Here is a 20,643-nt window from a genome sequence, read left to right on the forward strand (position 1 = left end):
CGCCAACCCCGCGCTGTGATTGGCCGCTCCACCTGCCAATCAAACCAATCCCCGCCTCCCGGAAGCTTCGCCCTCGCCCTCCTCCCTCTCCGCGCTTCCCATTGGCTGCGCTCCCGCCAGTCACCGCCGTTCAAACCGGCGGCCCGCCCCTTTTCCGCCGACCGTTACGGCGCAAACAACGCGCCCCCTGGCCCCGCCCCCCGCGCTTCCTCTGCGAAACCCGCCAATCAGCGCGCAGAGCCCGCCCTCCCCCTCGCTGCCCATTGGCTCTTGAGCCCAGAGCGCGGCGCCGATTGGTCCGCGGCGGTGTGGGCGGGGCCCGGAGGTGATAAAAGCGGCGGCGCGGGCGGGGGGTCCCTCAGCGCGGCGGGCGGGCGGCGGCGCCGGGAGCGGGAGATCGCTGCCGGGGGAGGGGACACGGGGCCAGCCCCGGCCTCCCCCCGCCCCAGGGGTCACCCCCGCACCGCGGGGACCCCGATCCCAGCCCGGGACACCCCCAGAACTCCGCTCCCCGCTCGGGGCCCGCCCGGGGCCCAGCCCGGCGCCATGGTGAGGGAGGCCCCGGGACGGGGATCGGCGGGTTTTGGGGGGTCCCGGGGGGGATTTGGGGGGTTTCGGGAGGGTTTGGGGGGTCCCGGGTGAGGTGAGGCCGCTCCGGGCCCGGGCCGGGGCTTCCGAGCCGGACCAGGCCCGGGCCGGGGCCTCAGGGGCCTGAGGGGCTTTGGCGGCGATTTGGGGAGCTCTGGGGGGATTTTGGGGTGGTTTCGGTGAAATTTAGGGAGCCCTGAGGGGATCTTGGGGTCCTGAGGTGATTTAGGTGGGATTTAGGGAGATCTGAGGGGGGCCGGGGTCCTGACGTGACTTGGGGAACTCTGAGGGGATTTCTGAGCTTCTGGGCTGATTCGGGGAGAGCTGAGGGAATTTTTGGGGTCCGGGGCAGATTTGGGGAGCTCTCGGGGATTTCTGAGGTTTTGGGGCGGTTTGGGTGGGATTCGGGGAGATCTGAGGGAATTTTTGGGGTCCGGGGCAGATTTGGGGAGCTCTCGGGGATTTCTGAGGTTTTGGGGCGGTTTGGGTGGGATTCGGGGAGATCTGAGGGAATTTTTGGGGTCCGGGGCAGATTTGGGGAGCTCTCGGGATTTCTGAGGTTTTGGGGCGGTTTGGGTGGGATTTAGGGAGTTCTGAGGGAATTTTTGGGGTCCGGGGCAGATTTGGGGAGCTCTCGGGGATTTCGAGTGGCTTGAGGGGATTTGAGGAGCTCTAGGGGGATTTTTGGGGTCCTGAGGAGATTTAGGTGGAACTTGGGGAGGTTTTTTGGGTATTTCGGTCATTTTTCGGGGATCAGAGCAGCCCTGAGGTGATTTTGGGGCAATTTGAGGTGTTTTTGGGGCTTTCAGGGGGTCCCGAGAGAAACTGGGGGGAACGAAAAGGTCCCGGACGATTTTGGGGCTTCCCCACCCCAAAATTTCACAAATTCACCCCAATTTTCTCGGTTTTTGCCCGCAGGAGCCCCGAGGTGGTGCCTGGCAGGTGAGTGGGGAGGGAGGGGACACAAATTTTGGGGATTTTTTGGGGGGGATTTGAACATTTTGGGGCTCCCAAACCTCTTTTTTCCCCAGATTTTGAGGACCTTCCCTTCAATTTTTAGGTTGTTTCCGGGGATTTCAACATTTTTGGTGGGTTTAATCCCCGTTTTTGGGGGATCTCTGGGTGACTTCTGCCTGATTTTTCAGCGGGATTTTTGGTAATCTCTGACCCGTTTTGGGGCGATTTTTGACCCGTTTCTGGGCGGTTTCTGCCGGATTTTTGGGGTGATTTCGTCCCCATTTTTGGGCGGTTTCTGACCGAATTTCGGGCGATCTTCTGTGCGGTTTTTGCCCGATCCCCTGTGGGGTTTCTGGGTGGTTTCTGCCCCAGTTTTTGGTGTGATTCCAGACCCCGAACGCCGAGAACCTGCCCCCCCAGACGCTGCGGCTGCTCTGCCGGGAGGTTTCCCTGCTCAGCTCCGACCCCCCCGACGGCATCAAGGTGTTCCCCAACGACGACGACGTCACCGACGTGCAGGTGGCCCTCGAGGGGCCAGGTAAAGGACCCAAAATCGCCCCAAAATCGTCATTATTCACCCCAAAATCACCCCCAAAATCATCATTATACATCCCAAAATCACCCCAGGAATCACCGACGTGCAGGTGGCCCTCGAGGGGCCAGGTAAAGGACCCAAAATCACCCCAAAATTGTCATTATTCACCCCAAAACCTCCCCAAAATTGTCATTATACACTCCAAAATCCCCCCAAAAATATCATTATACACCCAAAAATCATCCTAAAATTATCATTACACACCCCAAAACCTCCCCAAAATCACCGATGTGCAGGTGGCCCTCGAGGGGCCAGGTAAAGGACCCAAAATCGCCCCAAAATTGTCATTATTCACCCCAAAATCATCCTAAAATTATCATTATACACCCCAAAGTCACCCCCAAATCACCCCAAAACTCCCGGGGATCCCTCCCTGGAAGTCCTGGGCATCCTCCCAAAAAAGCCCCTGGGGATTCCAGCTCCGAAGTTCCTGGGGATCCCCCCGAAAATCCCAAGAGCTCCCCCGAGAACCTTGGGGGTCCCGCCCCGAGATCCTGGGGTCCCCCCAGACATTCCCGACTCTCAGGATTTATTGGGGGTAGTTTGGGGTGGTTTGGGGATGTTTTGGGGCTGGTTTGGGGGTTAATTTTGGGTCCATTTGAGCCGTTTCTGGCCGGTTTTGGGTTATTTTGGGTCCATTTGAGCCGTTTCTGGCCGGTTTTGGGTTATTTTGGGTCCATTTGAGCCGTTTCTGGCCGTTTTTGGGTTAATTTGGGTCAATTTGAGCCGTTTTTGGCCGTTTTTGGGTTATTTTGGGTCAATTTGAGCCGTTTTTGGCCGTTTTTGGGTTATTTTGGGTCAATTCGAGCCGTTTCTGGCCGTTGTTGGGTTATTTTGGGTCAATCTGAGCCATTTTTGGCTGGTTTTGGGTTAATTTGGGTCAATTTGAGCCGTTTTGGGCCATTTTTGGGTTATTTTGGGTCAGTTTGAGCCGTTTCTGGCCGTTTTTGGGTTATTTTGGGTCAATCTGAGCCGTTTCTGGCCGTTTTTGGGTTATTTTGGGTCAATTCGAGCCGGTTTTGGCCGTTTTTGGGTTATTTTGGGTCAATCTGAGCCGTTTTTGGGTTATTTTGGGTCAATTTGAGCCGTTTCTGGCCATTTTGGGGTTAATTTGGGTCAATTTGAGCCGTTTTTGACCATTTTTGGGTTATTTTGAGTCGATTTCAGCCAGTTTGGGGTTATTTTGGGTCAATCTGAGCCGTTTTTGGCCGTTTTTGGGTTATTTTGTGTCAGTTCGAGCCGTTTCTGGCCATTTTTGGGTTATTTTGGGTCGATTTCAGCCGTATTTGGGTTGTTTTGTGTCAGTTCGAGCCGTTTCTGGCCGTTTTTGCGCCGTTTTCGGGGTGGTTTGGGGGGCGCAGCTCAGGACGTTTCGGGCCGGGTTTTGGGTCAATTCCTGGTGTTTTTGGGTTCCCCAGAGGGCACCCCGTACGCCGGGGGCGTGTTCAGGATGAAGCTGGTGCTGGGGAAGGATTTCCCGGCCTCGCCCCCCAAGGGATTCTTCCTGACCAAAATCTTCCACCCCAACGTGGGGCCCAGCGGGGAGATCTGCGTCAACGTGCTCAAGAGGGACTGGAGGGCCGAGCTGGGGCTCAGACACGTGCTGCTGGTGCGACTGGGGGCACTGGTTTATACTGGGATAGACTGGGAGGGACTGGGAGGGGGCTTGGGGGGGATTTGGGGAGGTTTGGGGGCACTGGGATAGACTGGGATATACTGGGAGGGACTGGGAGGGCCGAGCTGGGGCTCAGACACGTGCTGCTGGTGCGACTGGGGGCACTGGTTTATACTGGGATATACTGGGAGGGACTGGGATATACTGGGAGGGGGTTTGGGGGGGATTTGGGGAGCTTTGGGGGCACTGGTTTATACTGGGGTATACTGGGAGGGACTGGAGGGCCGAGCTGGGGCTCAGACACGTGCTGCTGGTGCGACTGGGGGCACTGGTTTATACTGGGATAGACTGGGAGGGACTGGGATAGACTGGGAGGGGGCTTGGGGGCGATTTGGGGAGGGTTGGGGGCACTGGGATGTACTGGTTTATACTGGGAGGGAATGGGAGGGGGTTTGGGGCCGATTTTGGGATCAGATGAGTGGGATTTGGGCTGTTTTGGGGGTAGAATTCTCAGATTTTGGGGCCGTTTTTTGGGGTAGAATTCTCCGATTTTGGTGCCGTTTTTTGGGGTAGAATTCCCAGATTTTGGGGTCGTTTTTTTGGGTATTTTGGTGCCGTTTTTTGGGGTAGAATTCTCCGATTTTGGGGCCGGTGTTGAGGGTCCAGTCACCGTATTCTGGGGCCGTTTTTTGGGGTAGAATTCTCCGATTTTGGTGCCGGTTTTTGGGGTAGAATTCTCCGATTTTGGTGCCGTTTTTTGGGGTAGAATTCTCCGATTTTGGTGCCGTTTTTTTGGGGTAGAATTCTCAGATTTTGGTGCCGTTTTTTGGGTATTTTGGTGCCGTTTTTTGGGGTAGAATTCTCCGATTTTGGGGCCATTTTTTGGGTATTTTGGTGCCGTTTTTTGGGGTAGAATTCTCCGATTTTGGTGCCGTTTTTTGGGGTAGAATTCTCAGATTTTGGTGCCGTTTTTTGGGTATTTTGGTGCCGTTTTTTGGGGTAGAATTCTCCGATTTTGGTGCCGTTTTTTGGGGTAGAATTCTCCGATTTTGGGGCCGTTTTTTGGGGTAGAATTCTCCGATTTAGGTGCCGTTTTTTGGGTATTTTGGTGCCGTTTTTTGGGGTAGAATTCTCCGATTTTGGTGCCGTTTTTTGGGGTAGAATTCTCCGATTTTGGGGCCGGTGCCGGGGGTCCAGTCACCGCACTCTGGGGCCCCTGACGCCGCCCGTGCCGCCCCCAGACCATCAAATGCCTGCTGATCCACCCGAACCCCGAGTCGGCCCTGAACGAGGAGGCGGCGCGCCTGCTCCTGGAGGACTTTGAGCGCTTCGCCGCCCCGCGCGCGGCTGCTGACGGAGATCCACGCGCGCGGCCCGCCCCCGCGAGGCCGCCCCGGCGCCGGAGCCGCCCCCGGGGCCCTCGGGGGGCGCCCCCCCAGCCCGCCGCCGCCGAGGGGCCCGTCCCCAAGAAGCACGCCGGGGACAGGAAGGCGCCGCCCAAGAAGAAGGGGGACAAGAAGCGGGCGCTGAGGAGGCTCTGAGGGGGCGCGCGGACCCCCTTGGGGGGTCGCCCTGGGGGCGCGGGGACCCCCGCTCGATGCGGGGAGGGGTCTGGGGCCCCCCAGGGTTGATTTGGGGGGGTCCTGGGTCACCCCCAGGCTGAATTGGGGGGGGGGGTAGAATCCCCCAGACTCATTTTGGGGGTCCCAGAATCATTCTGGGGTCCCCCCGAACACCCCCAGACTCGATTTGGGGGGGTCAAAAGCCCCCGTCCTCCCCCCCCCAGCCGCCCCCAGACCCATTTTGGGGTCCCCCAAATCCCCCCACACCCATTTTTGGGGGTCCCAAAATAAATTTTTGGGGGTCCCAGACTCGTTTTTGGGGGTCCCGAGCCGCCCCCAGACCCATTTTGGGGGGCGGGGGAGGGGATTGGGGGGGTGGGGGAGGGGATTTGGGGGGTCCCGGGGGGCGGGGCTGCCCCTCCCCCACCCCGTAAGTTATTTTTAAGTTATGAGGGAAAAAAAAAAACCAAAAAACGCCCCAAAAAATCCCCCAATTAAAGGGTCGGTTTTGTAACGAGCTTGTGTGACTGCGACACACCTGGGACAGGTGAACACACCTGGGGACAGCTGGGACAGGTAAACACACAGCTGGGACAGGTGAACACACACCTGGGGACAGCTGGGACACACCTGGGACAGGTGAACACACAGCTGGGGACAGCTGGGACAGGTAAACACACACCTGGGACAGGTGACACACCTGGGACACACCTGGGACAGGTGAACACACAGCTGGGGACAGCTGGGACACACCTGGGACAGGTGAACACACACCTGGGGAGAGCTGGGACAGGTTTGGGACACACCTGGGCACACCTGGAGACAGCGGATCTCACCTGGGACACACCTGGAGATGTCACCTGGACACACCTGGGCACATTCTGTTCTCACCTGTTCCCACCTGGGCCCGCTCAGAGCTCACCTGTTCTCACCTGTTCTCACCTGTTCAGGTCCCGCCCCTTCCCGGCGTCCCGCGGGCTGTCCCCTCCCCCCTCCTTACACAACCCCGGGGCCTGATTAATTAACCCCGACGTTAATGAGGTTTAATGAGCCGCCCCTCCCCCCGCGCCATCTGCCGCCCCCCGCGGGGGGGGGAGGGGCGCACGTGCGGGGGGGGAGGGGAGTTCACGGGGGGTTCGGGGATTTCGGGGTTAATTTCGGGGTTAATTTCGGGGTTAATTTCGGGGTTTTCGGGGTTTCGCTGTTCCCGGGGCTCGTTCCGGGCCCGTTTGGGTTCGTTTGGGTTCGATTCCGAGTTTTTAAAAATGGTTTCGGTTCTTTCGGGGGCTCGTTGACTTCCCGGGGCGTCGTTTGAGGTTGTTTTGGGGTTATCTCGGGGGTTTGGGTTATTTTCGGGATTTTTTGGGGTTATTTCGAGGGGTTTTTTGAGTTATTTTTGCGGTTTTGGGGTTATCTCGGGGGTTTGGGTTATTTTCGGGATTTTTTGGGGTTATTTGGGGGGGTTTTTGGAGTTTTTTGGGGGATTTTTGGGGTTATTTCGAGGGGTTTTTTGAGTTATTTTTGGGGGTTTTTTGGGGTTATATTTTGGGGGGTTTTGGGGTTATTTTGGGGGGGTTTTGGAGGTTTTTTGGGGATTTTTTGGGGTTATTTTGGGGTATTCGGGGGGTTATCTGGAGGGGTTTTTTGGGGGGTTTTTTAGGCGTTTCTCGGTTATTTCGGGGTAATTTTTGGGATCGTTTTCGGAGTTTTTTTTCTGGGTTCTTTTTTGGTATTTTTGGTTCTTTTTTGGTGTCTTCGAGGTTATTTTGTGGTAATTTGGCGGGCTCCTTTGGGCTCTTTTTAGTTTATTTTTGGGGGGATTATTTTGGGGTTATTTTAGGTTTATTTTGGGGTTATTTTGGGGTATTTTGGGGGGTTATTCTGGGGGGTGTTTTTTGGGTTATTCTGGTTTATTTTGGGTTTTTTTGTGGGGGTATTTTTTAGATTATTTTAGGTTATTTTAAGTTTGTTTTGGGGTTTATTCTGGGGGGTGTTTTTTAGGTTATTTTGGGTTATTTTAGGTTTATTTTGGGTTATTTTAGGTTATTTTAGGGGTGATTTTGGGGCGTATTTTAAGTTTATTTTGGGGTTCTTTTAGGTTTATTTTGGGGTTTATTCTGGGGGGTGTTTTTAGATTATTTTGGGTTATTTCGGGTTTATTTTGGGTTTATTTTGGGTCGTTTTAAGTTTATTTTGGGATATTTTGGGGGTGATTTTTGCCCACTTTTGGGGTCTCCCCGCTCCCAGCCCCCCGGGGTGTGTGTGTGGGTGGGGGATGGGCCGCTGCCCCTCCCCCCCCCCCACGTGCCCGCGCTAAGCCGGGATCACCTTCATCCCCTCCCCCTCCTCCTCCTCCCCCCCCAAATCCCCCAAATCCCCCCTTGATAAAGGGGGCGGCGGCCGCGGCCCCGCAGAGGAGCCTTCGTCACCCTCGCCCTCCTCATCCTCACCGGAGCCCGGAACTTTCCAGTAAGGGACCCCCCGGGACCTTCCTCCCCCCTCCTCATCCTCCTCCTCCTCCGGGACCTTCCTCAGCCTCGGTTTGGGGCTTCGGGACCTTCCTCATCCTCATCCTCGGTTTTTTTGGGGTCTGGAACTTTCTTCGGCCTCGGTCTTGGGGCTTCAGGACCTTCCTCCTCCTCAGGTTTGGCTCTGGGACCTTCCTCGTCTTCGTCCTCATTCTCCTCCAGGACCTTCCTCTTCCTCGTTGTTTCGGGTCTGAGGTTTTTCTTCGGCCTCGGGTTTGGGGCTTCAGAGCCTTCCTCATCCCCGGGTTTGGCTCTGCGACCTTCCTCCTCCTCCTCCTCCTCCTCCTCGCTTTGGGGTTCAGGACCTTCCTCATCCTCATTTTGGGGGTTCAAGATCTTCCTCCTCAGTCTTTTGTCCGGGACCTTCCTCTTCCTCGATTCTTGGGGTTTTTTTGGGGGGGGTTGAGATTTTCTTCGGCCTCGGTTTTGGGGGTTCAGGATCTTCCTCATCCTCATTTTGTGGAGTACCAGGACCTTCCTCCTCCTCCTCCTCTTCCTCCTCATTTTGGAACCCAAAACCTTCCTCTTCCTCCTCATTCTGGGACTCAAAACCTTCCTCCTCCTCCTCCTCCTCCTCCTCCTCCACAATCTGGGACCCAAAATCTTCCTCCACATTCCAGGATTCAAAACTCAAAACCTTCCTCCTCCTCCTCCTCCTCCTCCTCACTCAACCCTTTTCTCTCTCCCCTCTCTCCAGACTCTTCCTCCTCCTCCTCCTCCTCCTCCATATTCCAGGACCCAGAACCTTCCTCTTCCTCCTCATTCCAGCACCAAAAATCTTCCTCCACATTCCGGGACCCGCAATCTTCACCCTCCTCCCCATTTCAGCACCGAACGCCTTCCCATTCCTCCACATTCCAGGACCAGGAGTCTTCCTCCTCTCCTGCATTCCAGGACCCAGAACCTTCCTCCTCCTCCTCGCTCCGGGACTCAGAACCTTCCTCTTCCTCCGCGTTCTCCGGCCCAAACCTTCCTCTTCCTCCATATTTTGGGGTCCAAAACCTCCTTTTTTTCCGCCCCACATTCCAGGACTCAAAACCTCCCTTTTTTCTTCCCCCCCCCTGCAGCATTTCAGGACCCAGAACCTTCCTCCTCCTCCTCCTCCTCCTCCTGGTGGCGGCCATGGGCAACGCCAAGAGCGGGGCGCTGTCCAAGGAGGTCCTGGAGGACCTGAAGACCAACACGCGCTACTCGGAGGAGGAGCTGTGCCGCTGGTACGAGAGCTTCCAGCGCCAGTGCCCCGACGGCCGCATCAGCCGCGCCGAGTTCGAGAAGATCTACGGCACCTTCTTCCCCAACTCGGACCCGCAGGGCTACGCCCGCCACGTCTTCCGCAGCTTCGACACCAACGACGACGGCACGCTGGACTTCCGGGAGTACATCATCGCCCTGCACCTCACCTCGTCCGGGAAAACCCACCTGAAGCTGGAGTGGGCCTTCTCCTTGTTCGACGTGGACAGGAACGGCGAGGTCAGCAAGAACGAGGTGCTGGAGATCATCACGGTGAGGAAATCTGGGAAATTCCGGGGGGGGTTGGATGGATTCGGGGGGGTTGGGAATGGAAATCGGGGCTTTGGAAATGTGGGTCAGCAAGAACGAGGTGCTGGAGATCATCACGGTGAGGAAATCTGGGAAATTCCGGGGGCTTTTTGGATGGATTCGGGGGTTTGGGAATGGAAATCTGGGCTTTGGAAATGTGGATCGGCAGGAACGAGGTGCTGGAGATGGTCACGGTGAGGAAATCCCGGGATTTTGGGGTTTTTGGATGGATTTTGGGGTTTGGGAATGGAAATCTGGGGTTTGGAAATGTGGGTCGGCAGGAACGAGGTGCTGGAGATCGTCACGGTGAGGAAATCCCGGGATTTTGGGGTTTTTGGATGGATTTTGGGGTTTGGGATTGCAGGAAAGGGGAGGTCGGCAGGAACGAGGTGCTGGAGATGGTCACGGTGAGGAAATCTGGAAGATTTGGGGTGGAGGTGGCAAATTTGGGGTGAATTTGGGGTTTGGGGATGAGAAATCCGGGGTTTGGGGAATGTGGGGATGGGGAGCTCAGCCGGAACGAGGCGCTGGAGTTCATCAGGGTGAGAAAATTCGGGAATTTTTTTTTTTGGGGGGGGGGGTGGGTTGAGAACGGGAAATTCGGGATTTAGGAACGGGAGATTCGGGGTTTGGGGTCACGGGAATGGCTCAGCCCCAAGAGGAGATTTGGGATCCCATGGAAAGGGATCCAATGAAAGGGAATCCCATAAAAAGGGAATCCCATAAAAAAGGGAATCCCATAAAAAAGGAAATTAAAAAAAAAACCAAAATCCGGGAATTCCCATCGGGCTGTGGGGGAGGGGCTCTGACCTCCCTCCCCTCCCCCCCCATTAACCCGGGGCGCTAATTGGCTTTGCCCCTCCCCCAGCCCCTACCCCCCCAATCAACCCGGGTGGTTAATTGGCTTTGCCCCTCCCCCCTCCCCTGATCCCGGATTTTGGACGGAAAAAGCTCCGGGGGGGGGGAGGGGCGGGGATGGGATAATTCCCCTCCCCCCCGAGCGGGGCCGGATTTGGGGTCTCCAGACCCATTTTTGGGGTTTTTTGTGTCCCCGGTGCGGTTTTGGGGGTCCCCGGGTGGTTCCTGGCGCTTTTTGGGGTCCCCAGATCCGTTTTTGGGGTCCTCGGGCGGTTTTGGGGGTTTCCAGACCCATTTTGGGGCTCCCAGACCTGGGTTTGGGGTCCCCGGTGCCGTTTTAGGGTCCCGGTTGGGTTTTTGGGGTCCCCGGTGCCGTTTTTGGGGTCCCGGTTCGTTTTTGGGGTTCCCCGTTCGTTTTTGGTGTCCCCGGTGCCGTTTTTGAGGTCCCGGTTCGTTTTTGGGGTCCCCGGTGCCGTTTTTGGGGTCCCGGTTCGTTTTTCGGGTCCCGGTTGGGTTTTTGGGGTCCCGGTTCGTTTTTGGGGTCCCCGGTGGGGTTTTTGGGGTCCCCAGTTGGGTTTTTGGGGTCCCCAGTTCGTTTTTGGGGTCCCGGTTGGGTTTTTGGGGTCCCGGTTGGGTTTTTGGGGTCCCCGGTGCCGTTTTTGGGGTCCCGGTTCGTTTTTGGGGTCCCCGGTTCGTTTTTGGGGTCCCGGTTCGTTTTTGGGGTCCCCGGTGCCGTTTTTGGGGTCCCGGTTGGGTTTTTGGGGTCCCGGTGCCGTTTTTGGGGTCCCGGTTGGGTTTTTGGGGTCCCCAGTTGGGTTTTTGGAGTCCCCGGTGCCGTTTTTGGGGTCCCGGTTCGTTTTTGGGGTTCCCGGTTCGTTTTTGGGGTTCCCGGTGCCGTTTTTGGGGTCCCGGTTCGTTTTTGGGATCCCCGGTGGGGTTTTTGGGGTCCCCGGTTGGGTTTTTGGGGTCCCGGTTCGTTTCTGGGGTCCCCGGTTGGGTTTTTGGGGTCCCCAGTTTGGTTTTTGGGGTCCCGGTTCGTTTTTGGAATCCCCGGTTGGGTTTTTGGGGTCCCGGTTCGTTTTTGGGGTCCCCGGTTGGGTTTTTGGGGTCCCGGTTGGGTTTTTGGGGTCCCGGTTCGTTTTTGGGGTTGCTGACGGGGTTTTTTGGGGTCCCCAGGCGATTTTCAAGATGATCCCGCAGGAGGAGCAGAAGCTGCTGCCCGAGGACGAGAACAGCCCCCAGAAACGCGCCGACAAACTCTGGGCCTACTTCAACAAGGGCGACAACGGTGGGGCCCCCAGAATGCCCCGGAATCACCCTGAAATCCGTCCCAAATCCCCCCCAAAATCCCCCGAATTCATCCCAAAAATCCCCCGAATTCATCCCAAAAATCCGCCCCAAATCACCCCGGAATCCGTCCTGGACACACCCCAAAATCTACCCCAAATCCCACCCAGGACCCCCAAAACCCCCCAAAATCCCCCCAAACCTCCCTGGGACCCCGAAATCCGCCCAAATCCCCGATTTCTTCCCAAAAACCCCCAAATCACCCCAAAATTCTTCCCGAATCCTCCCCAAATCCCCCCGAATCCACCCAAATCCTCCCGAATTCATCCCAAAAACCCCAAAAAACCCCAAAACCCCCCCAAAATCATCCCCAAACCACCCCAAAATCGCCCAAAATCGCCCCAAAATTCCCGCGGACTCCCCGGGGTTTGGGGCTCCCTCCGAAAAACCCCAAATCTGGGTTTTTTCCCCCCAAAAAACCTTTAATTTTTTGCTGTTTCTGTGCCCCCAGACAAGATCGCCGAGGGGGAATTCATCGAGGGCGTGATGAAGAACGACGCCATCATGCGCCTCATCCAGTACGAGCCCAAAAAATGAGAATTTCCCCCGGGAGAGGCGGCGTTCACCCCCGACAACGGAATTTCCGCCCCCAAAGCCGCGAGCTCCGCCGCGAAAAACGAGAAATTCACCTAAAAAACGCGATTTCCGCCCCAAAAAGGAGCGAGCCGCCCCCAAAAAACGAGATTTTCGACCCAAAAAGGAGCGAGCCGCCCCAAAAATGAAATTTTCGCCCCCCAAAAAATGAGATTTTCGACCCAAAAATGTGAATTTTGCCCAAAAATAGAGAAATTCACCACAAAAAAACGAGTTTCACCCTGAAAACATGAGTTTTGCACCAAAACCCGAGTTTGACCCCCAAAAGTGAAGGTTTTGCCCCAAAATTCGAGAATTTCACCCCGAAAAATGAGGAATTCGCCCCAAGAAAGGTTCGCACCAAACGAAGTGAATCTCGCCCCGGAAAATGTGAAATTTGCCCCAAAATTCGAGAAATTCACCCCGGAAAATGAAGATTTTTACTCCGAAAAAAAGAGATTTTACCCCAAACTGAAGATTTGACCCAAAACCCAAGAATTTCACCCCAAAATGGTGGGCGGGGGGAGGGGCGGGAAGGGGGGAGGGGCAATAAAGAGGATTCCCCCCCCCGGAAGTGCTCGGGTGGTTTTTTGGGGGGAAAAATGGGGATTTTGGTTAAAAATGGGATTTTTAGGAGAAAAAAGGTGATTTTTTATAGGGGAAAAGGGGATTTTGGGGAGGGAAAACGAGGGGTTTGGGCGGGAAAAAAAAGGGGACTGGGGGGATTTTTGGGGCGGTTTCGGGGAGTTTTGGGTCTTTTGGGTTTATTTTTATTTTCAAGGATTTTTTGGGGCGATTTTGGGGTTTTTTGGGGCAGTTTCTGGGGTTTTTTTTGGTTGTTTTTCCCCTTTATTCGGGAGGGGGTTTTTTCCTTTTTTTTTTTTTTTTGAGGCAATTTCAGGGTTTTTTGGGTGTTTTTTTCCCGGGGCTTTTTGGGGCGATTTTGGGGTTTTTTTGGGTCAGTTTTGGGGTTTTTGGGCAGTTTTGGGGTTTTTCGGGCAGTTTTGGGGTTTTTCGGGCAGTTTTGGGTTTTTCGGGGCAGTTTTGGGGTTTTTTTGGCAGTTTTAGGTTTTTTTGGGTCAGTTTTGAGCGTTTTTTGGGTCAGTTTTGGGGTTTTTTTTGCAGTTTTGGGTTTTTTTGGGGCATTTTCGGGGGTTTTTGGGTCAGTTTCGGGCGTTTTTTCCCGTTTTTTTTTTGTTATTTCACACACAGACTCGTGTCAATGGTGTTTTTTTTGGGGGGGGGTCTCCTCCCGGCCCCGATTTTATTTTCCTTTTCCCCGTCGCGAGTTCCCTTTGGGGTCGGGGGCTCAGTTCTTGTAGCCCCGGCTGGCCCGGCGGCCGCGCGCCCGCTCGAACTTGGGGCCCTTGGAGCGAACGTACGGCCTGCGGGAGGGAGGGAGGGAGGGAAAATCGGGGTGAGAAACGGGGAAATCGGGCAAGAGACGCAAACCGCCCGCACAAAACGGCCCCCGAGCCCACAAACAGCCCCAGAGCAGCCACAAAACCCTCAAATAGCCCCAAAACAGCCCCAAAACCCTTTAAATAGCCCCCAAAACAGCCCCAGAACCCCCAAATAGCCCCCAAAACAGCCCCAAAACCCACAAATACCCCCCAAAACAGCCCCAGAACCCTCAAATAGCCCCCAAAACAGCCCCAGGACCCTCAAATACCCCCCAAAACAGCCCCAAAACCCTCAAATAGCCCCAAAACAGCCCCAGAACCCACAAATACACCCCAAAACAGCCCCAGAACCCTCAAATACCCCCCAAAACAGCCCCAAAACCCTCAAATACCCCCCAAAACAGCCCCAGAACCCACAAATACCCCCCAAAACAGCCCCAAAACCCTCAAATGTCCCCCAAAACAGCCACAAAACCCACAAATAGCCCCAAAACAGCCCCAGAACCCACAAATAGCCCCCAAAACAGCCCCAAAACCCTCAAATACCCCCCAAAACAGCCCCAGAACCCACAAATACCCCCCAAAACAGCCCCAAAACCCTCAAATGTCCCCCAAAACAGCCCCAAAACCCTCAAATAGCCCCAAAACAGCCCCAGAACCCACAAATAGCCCCCAAAAATCTCCCCCAAATCTCCCCAAAATCTCCCCCAAATCTCCCCCAAATCTCCCCCAAATCTCCCCCAAATCTCCCCAACCCCCGGCCAGGCTGCCAAGAGCCCCAGAAACCCCAAAACGGCCCCAAACGTCCCCAAACGTCCCCAAACCCGCCCAGAACCCAGAAAACGAACAGGAAACGCCAAACCAGGGCAGACTGTCCCCAAAACAGCCTCCCCCGAATCCTCGCCCCTTTCCCCAAAAACCTTCAAGCTGCCCCCAAAATCCCCGTTATTCCCCCGGGATTTCCCCCCCAGTTTTCCCGAACTCCCGCGTTTTCCCCCCACAATCCCCATTTCCCGCTCACTTGGTGTGGCTGTGCGGCGTCCCCGGCGCTTTCCCGAAGTGTCGGTAAACCTCGCGCGCCTTCCGCGGGCCTGGGGGCGGGGAGAGACGGGAATTGGGGGGAAATGGGGAAAATGGGGAGAAAATGGGGAAAATGGGGAAAAAATGGGGAAAATGGGGGAAAAATGGGGAAAAAAATGGGGAAAAAACGGGGAATAAATGGGGAATAAATTAGAAAAAATGGGGAAAATGGGGAAAAATGGTGAAAATGGGGAAAAAATGGGGGGAAAATGGGGAAAAAATGGGGAAAAAATGGGGAAAAAATGGGGAAAAAACGGAGAGAATGGGGAAAAATGGGGAAAAAAACAGGGAAAAAATGGGGAAAATGGGGAAAAAACGGGGAAAAAATGGGGAAAATGGGGATTTGGGGGGAACCGGGGAAAATGGGGATTTTGGGGGGAAAATCTTTGGGAAGAAGAAGGGAATTTCAGGGGGAAAACCTGGGAATTCGCGGGAGGAATTGGGACCTTGGGGGGAAAAGGTCTGGGGCAAAACTCTGGGGATTTGGGGTTACGTGGGAGCGTTTCACGGGGGGGTTATTTTTTTAAATTTGTTTTTTGGGGTGGTCTCGGGGATTTTTGGGGTTTTTTTAGGGATAATTTCACGGGGATTTTTTGGGGTTATTTCGGGGTAATTCAGGATAATTTCACGGGGATTTTTTGGGGTTATTTCGGGGTAATTCAGGATAATTTCGCGGGGATTTTTTTGGGTTACTTCCCCGGGGTTTTGGGACAATTCAGGATATTTTGGGAGGGTTTCCAGCCCCACCTGAGAGCAGCACGGTGCCCTTGCCCTTGGGGCTGGCCATGGCCAGCTGGTCGAAGGTGAGGATGGAGCCCCCGGCGCGGAGGATCCGCGTCCGCGCCCCGCGGGTCACCCTGAGGGCGCACACCTGGGGGGGCACAAAATCAACCCAGAAATCACCCCAAATCACCCCAAAAACCATTCCGAAACGCCCCCAAAACCGCCCGAGAATCACCCCAAAAACCCACTCGAAAACCATCCAGGATCACCCCAAAATCAACCCAGAAACTCTCTGAGAATCGCCCCCAAAACACCCCAAAAACAGCCCCAAAAATCGCCCCCAAAAACCACAAGAAAATCCACCCCAAAATCACTCCAAAACCATCCCAAAACCACCCGAGAATCGTCCCCAAAATCAACCCAGAAATCACCCCAAAAACCATTCCAAAACGCCCCCAAAGCCACCCGAGAATCACCCCAAAAACACCCCAAAAACATCCCCTAAAACCACCTGAGGATCACCCCAAAATCAACCCAGAAACCACCCAAAATCACCCCAAAAATAATTCCAAAACATCCCCAAAACCACCCGAGAATCACCCCAAAATCACCCCAAAAACCCACTCGAAAATCAACGCAGAAACTCTTTGAGAATCGCCCCCAAAACACCCCAAAAACAGCCCCAAAAATCGCCCCCAAAACCACCCCAAAATCGCCCCAAAATACCACAAAAAATCCACCCCAAAACCACCCGAGAATCGCCCCCAGAATCACCCCAAAACCAGCCCCAGAAATGACCCCAAAGCCCCGAGAACAGCCCCAAATCCCACCCGAGAATCACCCCGGAACAGCCCAAAACCCCCCAAATCCCACCCGAGAATCCCTCATCTCCCATAAAAGCCCCCGAAGGCCCAACTGCCCCGAATCCGCCCCAAATTGGCCGGCGGAACCTTGAGCTTGGGCACGTCCTGGATGCGGACGTCGTCGGTGACCGTCCCCACCACCACGGCCGTCCTGTCGGCCCGGCCCGGCTTCTTCATCATGCGGATCTGCGGCCGGCCCGAGCCCAGAGTCAGGGGAAAACGCCCCGGAAAACCCGCGGGGACGACAAAACACACCCGGGGAAATTCCCCCACCCCAAAAAAATCCTGGGAAAAAAAATCCCGAAACTTTCTGGGAAAGAAAAAATTCTATAAATAAAAATCCACCCCAAACCCCAAATTCAGGGGAAACGCCCCAAAAAACCCGCGGGGAAAGACAAAATAAACCCGGGGAAATTCCCTCCCCCCAAAAAAAATCCTGGGAAAAAAAAATCCCGAAACTTTATGGAAAAGAAAAAAATTCTATAAATAAAAATCCACCCCAAACCCCAAATTCAGGGGAAAATGCCCCAAAAAACCCACGGGGAAAGACAAAATAAACCCGGGGAAATTCCCTCCCCCCAAAAAAAATCCTGGGAAAAAAATCCTGGGAAAAAAAAATCCCGAAACTTTCTGGAAAGAAAAATTTAAATAAAGAAAAAACCACCCAAACCCCAAATTCAGGGGAAAACGCCCCAAAAAACCCGCGGGGAAAGACAAAACACACCCGGGGAAATTCCCTCCCCCCAAAAAAACCCGCGAAAAAAATCCTGGAAAAAAAATCCCGAAACTTCCTGGAAAAGAAAAATTTAAATAAAGAAAAAAACACCCAAACCCCAAATTCAGGGGAAAACGCCCCAAAAAACCCGCGGGGAAAGACAAAACAAACCCGGGGAAATTCCCTCACCCCAAAAAAATCCTGGGAAAAAAAAATCCCGAAACTTTCTGGAAAAAAAAAAAAAAAATCCCGAAATCAAATCCCCGAAGGACTCCGGAAAAAAAAAAAAAATCCCAATAAAACCCACAAAAAAAAATCCTGAAAACAATTCCGAAAACCCCAGCGGGAAATCCCTCACGGCGGAGGATGTTTGGGGATAATTTGGGTGATTTTGGGCTTGTTTGGGGTTCCGCCCAAATAGATAAATAAATAAATAAACAAACAAATAAATAAATAAATATCCTTCAGGGATATTCCGGGTTTGGTTCAGGGATATTTTGGGTTTATCCCAGGGATATTTCGGGGATATTTCAGAGATATTTTGGGGATATTTTGGGTTTATTTCAGGGATATTTTGGGTTTATCCCAGGGATATTTCAGGGATATTTCAGGGATATTTTGGGATTGTTTTGGGATTGTTCTGGGCTCTCACCAGGCGGGACAGGGCCAGCGGGGGCCGGTTGGAGCGGCTCGTGAATCCCCTCGTTAATGAGATTATTCCAGGGATATTTTGGGTTTATTCCAGGGATATTTTGGGTTTATCCCAGGGATATTTTGGGGATATTTCGGGGATATTTCAGGGATATTTCGGGGATATTCCAGGGATATTTTGGGATTGTTCTGGGCTCTCACCAGGCGGGACAGGGCCAGCGGGGGCCGGTTGGAGCGGCTCATGAATCCCCTCGTTAATGAGATTATTCCAGGGATATTTTGGGTTTATTCCAGGGATATTTTGGGGATATTTCAGGGATATTTTGGGGATATTTCGGGGATATTCCAGGGATATTTTGGGGATATTTTGGGATTGTTTTGGGGTGTTCTGGGCTCTCACCAGGCGGGACAGGGCCAGCGGGGGCCGGTTGGAGCGGCTCATGAATCCCCTCGTTAATGAGATTATTCCAGGGATATTTTGGGTTTATCCCAGGGATATTTTGGGGATATTTCAGGGATATTTTGGGGATATTTCAGGGATATTTTGGGGATATTTCAGGGATATTCCAGGGATATTTTGGGATTGTTTTGGGATTGTTCTGGGCTCTCACCAGGCGGGACAGGGCCAGCGGGGGCCGGTTGGAGCGGCTCATGAATCCCCTCGTTAATGAGATTATTCCAGGGATATTTTGGGGATATTTCAGGGATATTTTGGGGATATTTCAGGGATATTTTGGGGATATTTCGGGGATATTCCAGGGATATTTTGGGGATATTTCAGGGATATTTTGGGGATATTTCAGGGATATTTTGGGGATATTTCGGGGATATTCCAGGGATATTTTGGGGATATTTTGGGATTGTTTTGGGATTGTTCTGGGCTCTCACCAGGCGGGACAGGGCCAGCGGGGGCCGGTTGGAGCGGCTCATGAAGAGACGTTTCAGCACCACGCGGTTGAACGGGGCGTTGGTGCGGCGGGCCAGGAACCTGTACAGCTGGAAACCGGGGAGAAAACGGGTAAAAACGGGCGGAAAACGGGAATTCTGGGCGTGGGGGAGAGAGAACGGGGGGCAGAAAACACGGGGAAAAACCAGGATTTATGGGGGGTGGAAATGGGAAAAAACGGGGGAAAATGGGGGTGGAAACGGGGAAAACCAGAGTCGCTGAAAGAGCAGGAGACGGGAAAGGAGGAAAAAATCCAGGAAAAGCGGAAAACGGGTTGAGGAGGGAGGGAGGGAGGAGCTGGGAAAGCAGCGGAGCGGCTGGAAACGGGGAATCGAGGAAAATCGGGGAAGACGTGAGAAAAGCCGGGAAAAACCCGGGAGAAACCAGGGAAGAATCGGGAAAACCGGGAAGAACCGAGGGAAAACCGGGACAGAGGAAAGGAAGGACAAGCGGCCGAGGCGGCGACGGGAGCTGCGGAAATCCCGGGACAGCGGGACCAGAGCCGGGATAACAGAGCCGGGATAACCAGAGCCGGGATAACAGAGCCGGGATAACAGAGCCGGGATAACAGAGCCGGGATAACAGAGCCGGGATAACCAGATCCGGGATAACAGAGCCGGGATAACCAGAGCCGGGATAACAGAGCCGGGATAACCAGGCCCGGGAGAACAGACCCGGGATAACCAGATACGGGATAACCAGGCCCGGGATAGCAGATCCGGGACAACCAGAGCCGGGATAACCAGAGCCGGGATAACCAGGCCCGGGATAACAGAGCCGGGATAACAGAGCCGGGATAACAGAGCCGGGATAACCAGAGCCGGGATAACAGAGCCGGGATAACCAGATCCGGGATAACAGAGCCGGGATAACCAGAGGCGGGATAACAGAGCCGGGATAACCAGAGCCGGGATAACAGAGCCGGGATAACCAGGCCCGGGATAACCAGGCCCGGGACAGCAGAGCCGGGATAACCAGGCCCGGGATAACCAGGCCCGGGATAACCAGGCCCGGGATAGCAGACCCGGGATAACCAGGCCCAGGAGAACAGAGCCGGGATAATCAGACCAGGGATAACCAGGCCCGGGATAGCAGACCCGGGATAACCAGGCCCGGGATAACAGAGCCGGGAGAACAGACCCGGGATAACCAGACCCGGGATAACCAGGCCCGGGATAACCAGGCCCGGGATAGCAGAGCCGTCGCCGGCCGGGCAGAGCCCGGGGCCAACCCCGCTCGCCCCGGGGCCTCACCTTGACCAGCAGGCGCAGGTAGATGTCCTGGCTCTTGGGCTCCTTCCGCCGCACCTTGCGGTCCTTGTCATGGCGGATGTCGATGCCCTGCGGGGACAGCGGGCGCCGTCAGCCATCGGCGGCTCCGGGAGCCCCGGGAAGGCCCTGGCCGCCCCCCGCGACCCCTCCGGGGCTCCCGAGGCTCCGCCGGGGCCGCCCCGGCCCGTCCCGGCCGCGGATGGCGGCGGATCCCGCGGCGGACGCGGCCCCGCGGCCGGACTCACCATGATGGCGGACGCGGAGAGAGAAGGGAGCGCGGCCGCGCGGGGGGTTATGGGAGGGCGGAGCGGCCCCGCGCCCACTTCCGGGGCACACCGGAAACCGCTGTGTCCCCGCCGTCTCTATGGCGCTGGAGGAGCGGGCCTCAATGGATCTTTAATGAGCGCCGGGAATTAACGGGAGGGCAAGACGGGGGATTAACGGGAGGAATAATGGCGTTAATGGGCTAATGGCGTTCCTTCATCGCGGCCAAGGCGAGGCTTCTCCCGGTAAACGCGGCCGCGGCGTTGCCATGGTTACGCCTCCAAGATGGCGCCGCCCTGGCTTCACTCCCCCCATTGCTCCCTTTGGCGGAGCTGCCCGGAATAAAGATGGCGGAGAGAGCGCGGGCTCCCATTGGCTGCGCGCTCTGAGGGGCGGCGGCTCGTGATTGGCTGGGAGGGAGAGGGGCGGGGAGGGGACAATGGGGGGACATGGGGACATCCTGGGGACAGGGACGGGGGGGGGACATGGGGACATCCTGGGGACAGGGACGGGACAGCGACATCCTGTGGACAGCCCTGGGAACACCCCGAGTGACGGTGCCACC

At 55.2% G+C, this 20,643-nt stretch overlaps 4 protein-coding genes across 5 annotated transcripts; 2 read left to right on the plus strand and 2 right to left on the minus strand.

The window, feature by feature from the left end:
• Window positions 1-21: 21 nt before the first annotated feature.
• Window positions 22-5,831, plus strand: UBE2S (ubiquitin conjugating enzyme E2 S). The gene is given in 7 exon segments (XM_066209046.1): window positions 22-549; window positions 1,507-1,530; window positions 1,936-2,083; window positions 3,559-3,749; window positions 4,997-5,092; window positions 5,094-5,172; window positions 5,175-5,831. Coding segments are annotated over 7 exon segments (663 nt in total). The 5' UTR covers window positions 22-546; the 3' UTR covers window positions 5,297-5,831.
• RCVRN (recoverin) lies at window positions 2,001-12,687 on the plus strand. 2 transcript variants are annotated; one of them, XM_066209047.1, is made up of 4 exons: window positions 2,001-2,083; window positions 8,913-9,348; window positions 11,419-11,530; window positions 12,041-12,687. In XM_066209047.1, exons 2-4 carry the CDS (start codon window positions 8,968-8,970, stop codon window positions 12,124-12,126), a joined length of 579 nt encoding a protein of 192 aa, XP_066065144.1. In that variant the 5' UTR covers window positions 2,001-2,083; window positions 8,913-8,967; the 3' UTR covers window positions 12,127-12,687. The 2 variants fall into 2 exon arrangements, with proteins under 2 accessions (XP_066065144.1, XP_066065145.1); XM_066209048.1 differs by lacking the exon at window positions 2,001-2,083 and adding an exon at window positions 7,711-7,786.
• LOC136305733 (nucleolin-like) lies at window positions 7,849-8,573 on the minus strand. The gene is made up of 3 exons (XM_066209044.1): window positions 8,513-8,573; window positions 8,314-8,448; window positions 7,849-8,225 (listed from the first exon to the last, which is right to left on the minus strand). The coding sequence occupies exons 1-3, from the start codon at window positions 8,571-8,573 to the stop codon at window positions 7,849-7,851; spliced, it is 573 nt and encodes a 190-aa protein (XP_066065141.1).
• Window positions 12,688-13,373: 686 nt separating the features above from the next.
• Window positions 13,374-20,166, minus strand: RPL18 (ribosomal protein L18). Its single transcript, XM_066209049.1, has 7 exons — window positions 20,060-20,166; window positions 19,797-19,883; window positions 18,486-18,593; window positions 16,319-16,417; window positions 15,393-15,516; window positions 14,587-14,656; window positions 13,374-13,547 (listed from the first exon to the last, which is right to left on the minus strand). The coding sequence occupies exons 1-7, from the start codon at window positions 20,060-20,062 to the stop codon at window positions 13,472-13,474; spliced, it is 567 nt and encodes a 188-aa protein (XP_066065146.1). The 5' UTR covers window positions 20,063-20,166; the 3' UTR covers window positions 13,374-13,471.
• Between the last annotated feature and the right edge of the window lie 477 nt (window positions 20,167-20,643).

The sequence above is a fragment of the Chamaea fasciata genome, unplaced genomic scaffold (assembly GCF_029207755.1).
Source record: "Chamaea fasciata isolate MVZ Bird 193981 ecotype frontalis unplaced genomic scaffold, bChaFas1.0.hap1 SCAF_616, whole genome shotgun sequence".
NCBI lineage: Eukaryota > Metazoa > Chordata > Aves > Passeriformes > Sylviidae > Chamaea > Chamaea fasciata.